Source organism: Pleuronectes platessa, chromosome 19 (genome assembly GCF_947347685.1).
Source record: "Pleuronectes platessa chromosome 19, fPlePla1.1, whole genome shotgun sequence".
NCBI lineage: Eukaryota > Metazoa > Chordata > Actinopteri > Pleuronectiformes > Pleuronectidae > Pleuronectes > Pleuronectes platessa.
Window position 1 is genome coordinate 8,022,686 of NC_070644.1, and position 12,274 is coordinate 8,034,959.

Below are 12,274 nucleotides of genomic sequence, written 5' to 3' on the forward strand. Positions count from 1 at the left end.
ACACAGACAAGTTTAGGTTTACAAAACACAAGAGTGGATGTTTCTGTAACTTAGTTTCACTATAATGAATGGATGAGTGGCAGCAGTGTAGTAAATGCAGATATCTGTGTATGCAGCTGGTTTTTTCAAAGACTTACCAGAAAGTGAAATAAGCCGAAAGTTCAACAGTAGAATATAGAAAACAAGGTATAAAGGTCAAATATAAAAAAGTAGAATTCGACTGATGATTATCAGAATCGGCCCCCAAAAGTCCATATTGGTTGGGCTCTATAAAAAAGAGACAAGGAAGAGGGAGGCTACGTGAAGGAATGACCTCATCACTGCCCCGTCCTCCTGTTCAGTGGGATTATGGGTAAACCCCTGGGAGCACATAAGAGTGATTGATTGGTGAAGATCAGAGAGGCCAGAGAAAAACAGAGAGAAACTTGGCACCACTCTCTACCTCATCATTTATGGAGGTTTATTAATTGTAATTAAAGACTTTTATTTATCACTATTTACATTTACATTGGAGACTGGATGGATTAAAAACTTGTATTAATTATAAATACATAGGTGATTCTCATTGGAGCTTAAACCTATAATTATTAATTGTTTGATTACCAGCATTTGTAACTAAATATGTTTTCGACAAATTAAACTTGTTAAACAGTTAAAGAAAAAACATTTGAATGGGTAATGCACAAATTAGCCTTTTCTCTTTCAAATTAAATGTATCTATAGTGTTTATATAACAATTGTTTTTAAGTTGGTATATATGGTTTTGTACCTGGCAACTCCAATGTACTTATTTATAAGTTTTCTAATAATTAAGCCAACATCTCGTCAACAGACGGATAGATAGATAGATAGATAGATAGATAGATAGATAGATAGATAGATAGATAGATAGATAGAATATCAGAGCTGATTTATTGTAGTTTAAGATAATAATTGGCTGTGGAGGTTGAAAAGCTGCAGGCAAGTCTTCCTCTCGCCTAACAGGGGCAGATCCAGGGGCAGGGCCGGGGGTTGGGCACTTACCACAGCTAAAATTGAATTGGCCCCTGAGGTATCCCAGTCAGTGGTCTTGTTTTTAACATTTTTTATAAACTACTCACTTACTAACAATAATAATTGACAATTTTTTTACACATTGTGCTCGAACAAGAAACTATGATGTGAAGTGGCTTTGCTCAGAGCTGGAGCACCAACAGTAAACAGGGAATGACTTAAATATGCATCTCACTGTTGAATGCCTTGTTGGACATGTACAGTAATTGGCCCCTCTGTGTTAATTCTGGCCCCTTGGTGGCTCCCAAAAAAATCCTCGATCCGCCACTGCTGCATCCTGACATCACTACGAACTGTAGCTGCAGGAGGCTTCGCGTAATTGACGGTGATGTAACAGCAACTCAAAGAGGGGGCATAAAAGACGATAAGACTCATCTGCTCTGAATGGTACCTTTTACTCTGCAGAGCCCCGAGCGACAAAAAAAAAAACCGCGGTGACGTGTGTGTGTGTGTGTGTGTTAGTGTGTGTGTGGGGAGGGGGGAGTAGAGGAAGCAATATAGGAGGAGAGAGAGGGAAGAGGGGGGGATCACTCAATAAACACACAGCTCCGGTTCACCATCATGCTGTGGCTGTGACCAGTTGCGCGCAAGAGCCAGGAGGAGCCCGTGACGCGTCCGAGCAGCAGCCGCGGTTCGATCAGCTGTTGTCGGTGATGTACCTGCGCTCTTAGCCGGAGGAGGAACATTCTGGAGGAGGGAGAAAAGGGGAGAAAAGGGAGAAACAGACGCCGGCTTGTTGTTGTCGCCACGTCCGCTGGACTGACATCGCATGGGGACATGAACAGTGTGGATCCAGCCTCTAACAAACTGTTGACTTTCTATCAGCGGTAAACAACAAACACCCGAGAGACACGATACCCTGCTCTTCCCTGTGTGTTTCCTGCATGATGCCACATCTCATCTGTTGAATGCAAAAGCTTTTCCGTTGTCGCTCTTGTCATGTCCCTGCAGCACGGGCAGATTTTACGCATAGACAAAAGGCAAAAGGCTGATAACACCTGCTCCTGCTTTACGCAGCGTTTAAAGTGCAGTTATTGCCCTCCTGCAGTGGCTGTGTAGTGTTTACAGTGTTTGCGTGGAGTGTCACACTTGTGTGGATGTGCATCAAGTGCATGATTTATTGATCTTATTTGTTCCATTTACTGCGGGAAGGCTGGCGAACTGAGCCGCCACTGAATCCACAAGTCCTCAGTGTGGAAGTGTTGACGCTCCGGCACAGACTCTGACAGCCACAGCAGCTTTTTTAATTAAACCGCAGCAGCTGCTTTAGTTTTATTCAACTGTTCAAACTGAATCATCCCTGAGCTGAGCTGTCTTCTTCTTCTTCTTCTTCTTCTTCTCCTTCCTCTTTTCTCTTTTTTTCCCGGGACATTACAGTGTAGCCTTTATGGAAAATCATGAATAATTCATGGCGTGCTTTTCAGTCTAAGGTAGACTGGAGGTGCACGCAGCTCTGACAGCAGCAGAATATCGTGCACGAGGCAGAGCATCCGGCTTTAACTGTGCAGTGGAGTTCAGACTTGGTCCAAGGCTCCTCCGCTACTGCTCGTTCGCAGCCTGTTTACTGTTGATGGATCTGAAAAGTGCCACCGCTGCAGCAGCTCTTTGCCAGTTGCGAAGCAGCACCGTGAGGCTTACTGGGCTGCAGTGACACTTAAACACAGTCAGTGATGCCTGTAGCTCAGGTGCAGGTTTCCATGTTGTAGAGAGAAGAGCCAAAGAAAAGCAAATGAGAATGAAATTCATTAAATGCTCTCGTCATGTCGCTCCCATGGTGGCATGATTTTGTTTTGTTTTTTTTTGTCACTAAATGATTGTGACTTATTAGTTCAGTAGGAGCTGCAGCAGAGAAGCTGTGAGTTGGTGTTTACTGTGCATGTCGTGCACCCAGCAACATTTGTAGCTTTAACTGTGTGTATTACTCGCAAGGTTTGGTGCATGCATCAGCAGAGTTTACATTGGGTTGAAAATGGTTGGAATCCCAAATTGAATGATTATGAAACAGTTTTCATCTGCATCATTTAACATGTGGAGCTCGCATGTCTGCAGCGTAGGAGCTGCTGCAGAAAACATTCCACTGACATTTGAATTATTTAAACTGTCAGTTGCAGCTGCCAGTTGTGGATGTACTATGTGTGAGGTAATTCTGTACGAGTTGATGGGCTTTTTTCATCATCGCTCTCTGCAGTTCTTTTTGTTCTCCTTCTGACACAATCTCATAAAGAGCCACTTTGTGGAATGATCTAAGAGTTTAAACTGATGAATGGATTGGCTTTTTTTTCTGAGCACGAGGAGGTTTAGTATGATGGGCAGCAGGGTGATTTACTGTATACGTCACTTTTCAGTGGATATGGAGCCTTTCAGTGGCCACTGTCCACTGCCTTATGAGACAGAAAGCACAATTTGTAACCTTTCCCGTACTCCATTACTGAATATACATTTTTCCTCTTGTCTGTTTTAGAGCTATTTATCTTTGGTCAAAGCTTTCAAAGTGTTGTTTTTTTTTTCTTTGGTTAAAAGCCATTGTGCTGCTGGAAAGAAATTTCCAAACATGCGGCCATAGCTTTGAATGCAGGATAATGGTTTCAAGTGTGTTACATGTCACCAAAGGGCGGGTCTGTTATATTTGTATTTAGCCACAGTGTTGTGCTAAATGTGGAAGTTACAGTTTATCCTCTGGGAAACCAAGTTTAGTGGCCAACTATAGCTGTTGTAATATTTAAGGATATAATATATAAGAATTCTTCATTTAAGGGTCTGAAAATGACCTATGATATATATTTTGTTGACATAACATTCTCCCAAATTGTATATGTTCAAACGGAGAGAAATCCGGTTATATTCGAGGTAGCGGGACGTTTTATTTTAGTCGCCCTTTAATTGCGTCATATCAGCGTGACCTGATCATTTTCCCGTCTTTGCTGTAATTGCTTTGGCAAATGATTTCAGACGAAAGAATAACACACTGCTAGCCAGTTAGCCTATTGTTGTTTTTATTCCTTTTTTATTCATTGCCATTTTTTGTATAATGTGAATAAAACATGAATACATTACCTCATCCAGGAGGGTGGCCCAGAGGTGCAGTGTTACGTACTGTCCTAGTTCGAATCCTGGTTTAGCCGGACTCCTTCTGTGTGGAGTTTACATGTTCTCCTGTGTCCGTGTGGGTTTTCTGCTTGGACCCCGGCTTCCTCCCAAGTCCAAACATCTGCAGATTGGGGCTAAAGTAACTTTAAATTGAAAGTGAGTGTGAGTGTGAATGGTTGTTTGTGTCTGTTTGTTGGCCCTGTGATCTGCTGGTGACCTGTCCACAGTGTATCCCGCTTCTAGCCCAATGTCAGATCCCAGCTCCCCCCGTGAACCTAACAGGATAAGCATTATAGATAATGGATGGATGGAAGGTCCTCATCCATGAACAAGACATGCGCCATAGTCTCCTCACGTGTTTTTTCATTGGCGGTAGTGATGAAGACAACACCTCCCATGATCCCATGCTGCTTCACGACGTGAGGTCATATTATCTCTTTAGTTACATTTACTGTTTTAATTGGGAGACCCCTAGCAGCCGAGCGAAGTTACATATGGTTAAAAGTCTTTACTGGAGAGGTGGACAAACCAATATCATGTCTTAACAAAATATATATATATTAAATGGATATAAAATGTTAAAATATCACTGCTCTCTGAGATTTAGAGTTGTGAAAATAAAAAAAACATGGATCAAACTCAGAATTTACGATTCAGCATTTGCGGTAAAAACATGACTGCTACAAGTTTTACTCCTGACTTTGGTTACAGTGTCACACTGATTATACATTCTTGAGTCTGTGTACACTTTACTCTACTGTACTTGAAGTCTGAATACGTCAGCCTCACTGCCTCACGCTGCCAGAGACTGGAGGCACTTTACTCCCTTGGCTCTTTCCCCTCTTTAATGGGTGTTAGCAAAGCTTGACTCTCTTCTTTTCGATCTGACAGACACCATCTTGTTCACCGCTGACTGCACCTCCTGCATGTGCGAATTACCATGGGCACACTGTTCACATGTACATTTAAACATCAACCAAAAGCCTCACACTCATGAGAGCTTTCCAGATGAGCTTCGCCGGGAGATGATCAGGTGGTTTTCTTTAGGAGGATTCGCCGGGTGGTGCCACTAAATTATCCCCCACCGACCAACACCCCTCTCATCACCCCCCCCCCCCTCAAAGCAAAGGTGAAGGGTAGGAGAGATAGCCGCCTGAATGCAGAGAAGACAAACGGGGCACGTATTAAGGTAGAAATGCTGTGATGGAGTCCAGGTTGTGATGGGGCTTCAGCAGACCCCACCCAGATCACCGAAGCCAGCGGGCAGGGAGCAAGGAAGCGGTGATGGATACATCCTGCAGTACAGACACACTTTAAGATGTGACCTTTAAGATTGAGTGCACATTATGTATAAACAGTCCCACTCTGGCTCCATCTCCTCCTCCCGCAGAGAGAGAGAGAGAGAGAGAGAGAGAGAGAGAGAGAGAGCAACCTGACCAGAGAGGGAAGAGCTGGGGGGAGATAGGCGTGGAGTGGGGGGGATGTGGTCCAGAGAGGAGGAGGAAGCGAAAAGCATGCAGGACATACACACCCCTCAGACAATCATACAGATATTAGATACAAAGAAATACACAATCCATACAAAATACAAACATCAAATACCCCCAAGACCTTTTTTTAGATTCTTCTATTTGGATGTTGGCTAAGATGTGCAACAGGAATTTGTGACGGACCGTTACAGAATGCTTAGTGAAGTAAATTCATCCCCATCAAATGGTGTTGTGCCGTCAGAAAAATTCACGGCCGCACATGTATGGCGGTACATCTAGGTTTTGCGCAGCAGAATAAGCCTGCTGTAGTAATGACACATAATCTGCCTGGTGTCTCTATTCACTTGCGTGGGAGAGGCAGATGTAACGATGGCTAGCGGGCGGTGCTGTGCAGTGAGAAGTGACGGCTGAACCTCGCCTGCGACCCGCTGGGTTTTGGCACGTTAAGATTTAGGTGCAATTGGACGTTTCTGCTCCTAATTTTTCCAAAGTGAGCTCCAGTGCACGACACCTGTCGATTTGTACCCAGCTTATCATCGTCTTGCCTTCTTAGCAATCTGCTGTTTAACTAATCACTCAAAGCACCTTATGTTTCTTGACATTTTTCCAGTTCAACCAGTCTCCTTGCATGGTGTGAGACTTTGCTTTGGTGTACCGTAAATCTTGGCAATGATTCTGTAGATTAAAGTAGATTTATATTGCATTTAGTATTACAAAGAAATCAAATGCTACCAAAGAGCTGCGTGGCTGTGTGTGGATCTTCTTTTTTTTTATAATATCTTCTTGCTCTAACATTTAGACTTTTTACTGTGCTATCTACTCAGATCGGGCTGGATCAATAGTAATAGAATAAGCATGACTGAAGATAAGAGGTGATATATGGGTTGCTCAGTGGTACATTGTTAACGTCGACCAGTTCACTGTCACAACACTGAGCCTCGAGTCTCCAGAAAAGTTCTTGTGGGGTCATTGTGCTGCAAACTGCTGTGGATGCAGCTAGTGTTGCTAACCGCCCCGTAAAATACGGCTTTGTTCTGTATTTTCACACAGGCGTTTTGTGTGACATAGATCTGGCAAACCCTCCTGCTCTGTGATCCCTCCGCCTGTCTCTCAAGGCACACGTCACAACCAATGGGTGATAGTGTTGCTAACAACGGTGGGATAAAAATGTGGACTTTCGAGCACAGTCCGCCGGCAAAAAAAGATGAAAAGATTGCAGAAACAGAGAAGATAGTGGGAAAATAAGTTTCAATGATTGGGATCCTGATGGGATGATTTCTACAAGGTGCAACATCTGCCGCCATGTTTTTTCTATTTGTCACAGAGGAATTTGTGAAATTAAACATCATGCATCCGGAGAAAGTCCCTGTGCTTGGCCACGGACCGAACAGGGAGCACTCTCAGATAGTTATTGACATTCTTTTAACTGTGTCTGTCTGTTTTGCACTGTTTGAAGTAATATAATGAGTTCATGCCAGAGATTGTTTTTTTGCTAAAAATATAACTTAGCTCCATATTAATGCATAGATTTAAGGTCTTGTCCCATGACAACAAGATGGTCAACTGCTGTTTTTCCCAAACTATCAAACTTTACCTTCATCACTGCTGCCAAGTAGGTTGTGTTTCACCCCCCCCCCCCCCCCCCCCCCCCTGTCCGCCTTGTTTGTTGGTTGGTTGGTTTCTAAGGAGGATTATGTAAAGACTACTAAATGCATTTCCACCAAACCTGGTGGAAGGATGGATCAGGTGCAGATTCAGATCAGGGAGAATATCTTCTTTAACATTCTGAGATTGGGTGTTTTTGACACTTTCACAGATTTCCCTGATTAGTTGCAGTTTGATTGAACTGAAAGGGAATGTTGCGGATGTGTGCTCTTCTAGTTCTTAGAAATCGATTTGACAGAAAGGGATCTGTGTCTTTATTGTGAGCTTTTTCGACAAGCAACTCAGATAAATAACAACGGTAATAAAGTGTATTGTTGTAGAGACTTTTTAGTGCAAATGGAATTTCTTTGTCAAGCATTTTATTCAATGTGACACAAGAGAGAAGTAGACTTGATGTGAGATTGGGTTCCTAATATAGATCTACGCTGCAAGTGGCTTTTAGGCCCATGTAAATATTGATATTTAGGAAACGCCTTAGACCACTCTAAAGTTATTGTATTGCGTTTTTAAACTTGTGCCTTTTGCATGTGTGCCACTTTCTTTTACATGCGTGAGCGATTGCATTCACCCTGTGTGTGCGTTTTACTATTCGACCAGCAGTCGTCTCTCCCAGCCAGTCTCCATCTATCACTCGGCCATAATTCAATCAGGATCCACATCTCAATCAGAACTGGGTTGGCCGCCTCTCCCAGCCAGTCACCGTGCCACTGCCGGCCACGCCAAGCCAACAGACACACAGACAGGAGGAGGGGGAAGAAAGACAGAAAGAAAAAGGGAAGGGAAGGGCAGAGGGAATGAACGTAGCGTGAAGAAAGTGGTCATGAGCAAGGAGCCGAAGTGAGGTTAAGGGACGGGAGAAAAGCAGATGCTGCGACTGCCCCTCATGTATGAGTGATGTCACAGTTTACCGTATGTTTATGTGGTTTGATGGAGGCCATGTGTGTGACCGTGTGTGTTTGTTTTGCAGCTCTGCCTCGGAGGACCTGGGCTGCAGGCGCGGAGACTTCAGCAGGAAACACTATGGGTCGGTGGAGCTGGTGAGTCCCACCCACAACGCACTCATCTGCTTGTTGCTCTCTTTGTGTCTCAGCGTGTCTGTCTGCTCATCTTCTTCCCCCTCCTCCTCCTCCTCCTCCTCCTCCTCCTCGTGATCTCCACCCCCCTCCCCTCCTGGCTCTCACTCCCATTGCGCTCCCATCTTTTTCTGTTGACACTGGGTGGTCAGCGAAGGGGGGGGGGGGGGGGGGGGGGGGGGGCACTGATAAGTCATGACGTACTGGGTGTGGTCCAGAGATGGTGCTTTTGCCAGAGATGGATCACAGCGGGTGCTCGTTCAGCGCCTCCAAAGTTCCTGTGTGGCTGACGTGAAGCTGCTGCTGCACAGTGTGTGTCTTTGTGGTCGGTTACAAAGCTGTTGAGTCATTGTTGGTTCGAGGGAGTACGCACGTGTGTTTACGAGCGTGTCGCTCCTCTGAGTCTGTACATCCTGATAGCCCGGAGGAGCAGGAAGTCCCAGAGTTTTGCGCTGCGATCGTACTTCCACAGATTATTGGTTTGGCCGCGGGTGCCACTCACTGCTTGTCCCCGACAGATTAGGGTTGAGGAGAAACCACATGCCGTCTATCAGCGCCAGCAGACTGACACCACGCACTGTACTGCTGTACGGGGGGGGGGGGATAGAAAAAGAAATAGCAGTATCCAAACATTGTGGAGGGTGTGAGCCAGGACCAGATCAGGACTGTTCCTCTCTTGCACTTCACATGCTGTTATGACTTGTCGTATTCATGAGTCATGTAATGGATGAAAACATGATGATCACAGGTGGAATCATCCCAGGTTTGATGCTAGTTTCCCCCACGTCTATGTGGGTTATCCTCAGGTACTCTGGCTCCCGCCTCCCACAGTCCAAATATTGGGTTTGGGTTAATTGGAGACTATAAATTGTTCATACGTGTGAATGGTTGTTTGTTTCTGTGTATTGACCCTGTGATGCAATGACTCCATCTTCCCACGCCACCCTCACAGGTGAAGAGGAATAAATGATGGATGAATGGATAAGAAATACAGCAATTAAAAACACATTATATATGGTTAAGTGAGGCAAGCAGTGATTAATGAAAGTGTTGTGAAAGATATTTCTGCGGTGTCATAGTTGACAGGTTTGACTCCAGATCAGGTTTTTGGATGTCTGAAGTCAAGCGGGAGCTACTGATTCAAAGAACGGTCTCCTTTGTAACAGAGACCAGCATCTGTGACTCATCCTGTTTGTTTTGTGTTCGGCCTCAAAGAAGCCAGGGCAATAAGAGCAGGTACTTCCACAGACACAAATGCGATTCGCTCTCGTCCCACAGACATCAGGTGCTTTCAGATATGCTCAGAACTCCTATAGAAATCCAGGAGAAGACGTGGGGGGGGGGGGGGGGGGGGGGGGTGATAACACTTCTAACTAGGATAGACGCAGGAATGAAAAAATCCCTCCTGGTAGAAAAAGGTTGTTATTCACATAGAGGACACCGACTAATGTGTCAAGGGAGTGTGTGGTGATAAGAGTGTTGTCACGTGATCCCCGCAGCAGCGTTAATTCAGCACTTCCTGCCTCTTCCTGCTGCACCCCCGGCTGCTCCACCTCTCGCCTGAATATTGTTGAAAACCCTCTCCCTGGGTTGGGCCTGTGTGAAAACAGACTCTGTGTAAACTCCGTGGCCAATTCTCTGGATTTTACCTGCAGCGAATGTTTGAAAACGACCTTCAAGTATAAACCAACTACTTATGACGTTATAGACCTGTACTGTGTAATTACATTTGAGTGTATGTATGGAGCGCTGCCACATTTTGAGATACATTCTCTGTTTTTAGTCATTTTGATAATAAACCTTTGCATTAAGAGGTTGTGTGGATCAGGAACACTTTGGGAGAACCCATTTCTTTGTCTCTTATTTAGAACAGATTTTTATCAGGGTTTTCTTTTTGCTTAACATGCTCACATTTAGATCTGCAGTGTGTTGATGTTTAGTTAATACTCCATTTACCATAAACATTTGTTCTTCTTTTCAAATTAGCAATAAAGGTGAGAATATCATTCGTTTTGTACGCATTCAAAACCAATGAAAAGCAGAGATTTGGCTGTGACGGCACAAGAGAAAAGTCGGAGGATGAAAGTTGTGACGATTAATTCCCACCAACAATATTTACACAACTTCAATGAGGAAAAAGCGATAACATCATGGATGCACAAGAGGAAAAGTCATTAGGCTACATCGTCAGGATACAATGAACATCTCTATTTCCTAAGTAGGTATAAAAGCTATGTAAAGTTACAAAAATACATAAATAGTTTAATATATAAATAACACCCTCTTCCTGATTCCTATTCTTGTTACATGGGAAAAAGTCAAAAACAAGGTAGGAAGTTGAATTCACTGAATACACCAAGGAGTAAAAAAATCAATACACTGCTGCTGCTGCACACACACACACACACACACACATTGGCCCTCGGCCCATATTACATGCCCAACTCACTTCAGTCAACACATGTGAGGTTCCCACTAACGTCAGCTCACACTGAAATACACACAAACCCTTCATGACGGCCTCTGCACTCACAGGTAGAGACAAACAGCGCCAACACACAGGCATCTCCCGCCCTGTGTGGTCTCCTCGATTCTCTCACACCTCCACGGTCCAACTCTCAGAGGCTTAATTGTGCATTGCGCACTAGAGCTGAAGCCGACGGCAATTAAACCCATTTAATCCTGATGCAGCAGCTCTGAGAGAGTGGTGGTGTTTTCCCACTGTATTTAATTGTCTTTACTCGAGGCCCAGAGATGGAGGCGGTGACGAATAGGGGGAGAGGTGGGCGCCGCCTGTGTCTGAGGCTGTGTGCTGTGACACACAGGAAAATAAAGGCATGTTGATTCTGTAGCTCTGTGTGTGTGTGTGTCTGTGCGTGTGGGTGTGTGCCTGTGTTTGCGTGTGGTGTACTTGTACTTATACCTTTGTGAGGACCATTTCAAGAATAGACCCTACATATTTTTGATGGTTAGGGGGCTGGCAAATGCATTATCCTCACAAATACATAAGTAAATGTGTGTGTGTGTGTGTGTGTGTGTGTGTTTGTGTGTGTGTGCATGCGTGCATCTTTGCATGTGTGTGTGTATGTTTACAATTATTTGTCTCAGCTTTGTGTTGCATTGTATGTCGCAGTTTACAGCAATAACTCTAACTGAGACTAGTGTGTGTGTGTGTGTGTGTGTGTGTGTGTGTTTGTGTGTGTGTGTGTGTGTGTGTGTGTGTATGTGTGTTTTGAGGGGTTATAGCTGTCAGTCCTGCACAGTGACTGGTGAGCAGACGGCTCCTCTCCCACCTGCCTACCAGTGTTACTGTCACTGCCTCGGAGGCTTTTCACTGCACTGTCACAACGAGTTTATTCACACTCTCGGCGCGGCTGCGTCTCATCATGCGTGTCGCCGCCTGTTTGTGTTTATTGACATTAAAGTGAAACTGTGTAACTTTTGCTGAACACCGGGCAAAGTGGCCACACGTGGTTATTACAAGATAACGGCAAACTGCGTTTTCTTTCGTGAGGATTGGTGCGTTTGATTCACATTTTTGTTTTTGTGATACATCTGTTGCTGTGTTAATCATGAACTGTCTCGGTGGTTTTAGCAACACAGCAACAACATGTTACTAAGCTAATATTGCCCACTTTTGTGTTTTGTTATCCACTCGTTTGAGTTGAAATTTGCTTCTGGGCTCAGTTGCTTGTATTTGACACTTTGCTGAATCTGCCGGAATCAAGAATACAACTTTATGTCTTGTTAACGTGTTGCAGTTATGCTCAGTTAAGCTGCAAACTTAGTGTAACGTAATTAGACCTATAGCACTGCTGACTAAACATAGGGAATTGAGTATATAGCCGCCATTGTTGTTGTTGTTCCTTGTGCATCACACAGACCAGTAAGATTGCGTGAAGAAAG

General features: G+C 44.3%; 1 protein-coding gene across 5 annotated transcripts in view; it reads left to right on the plus strand.

Moving 5' to 3' along the window:
• Positions 1–12,274, plus strand: part of garnl3 (GTPase activating Rap/RanGAP domain like 3) — a 69,272-nt gene that overhangs the window by 17,005 nt on the left and 39,993 nt on the right. For 3 of the 5 annotated variants that reach the window (XM_053447677.1, XM_053447680.1, XM_053447678.1), the window contains exon 3: positions 8,263–8,332. In XM_053447677.1, the coding sequence (XP_053303652.1) occupies positions 8,263–8,332 (70 nt within the window). Of the gene's footprint in view, positions 1–1,594; positions 1,881–7,301; positions 8,181–8,262; positions 8,333–12,274 lie in introns of those variants that run through there. The other 2 variants (XM_053447679.1, XM_053447681.1) reach the window with 2 other exon arrangements.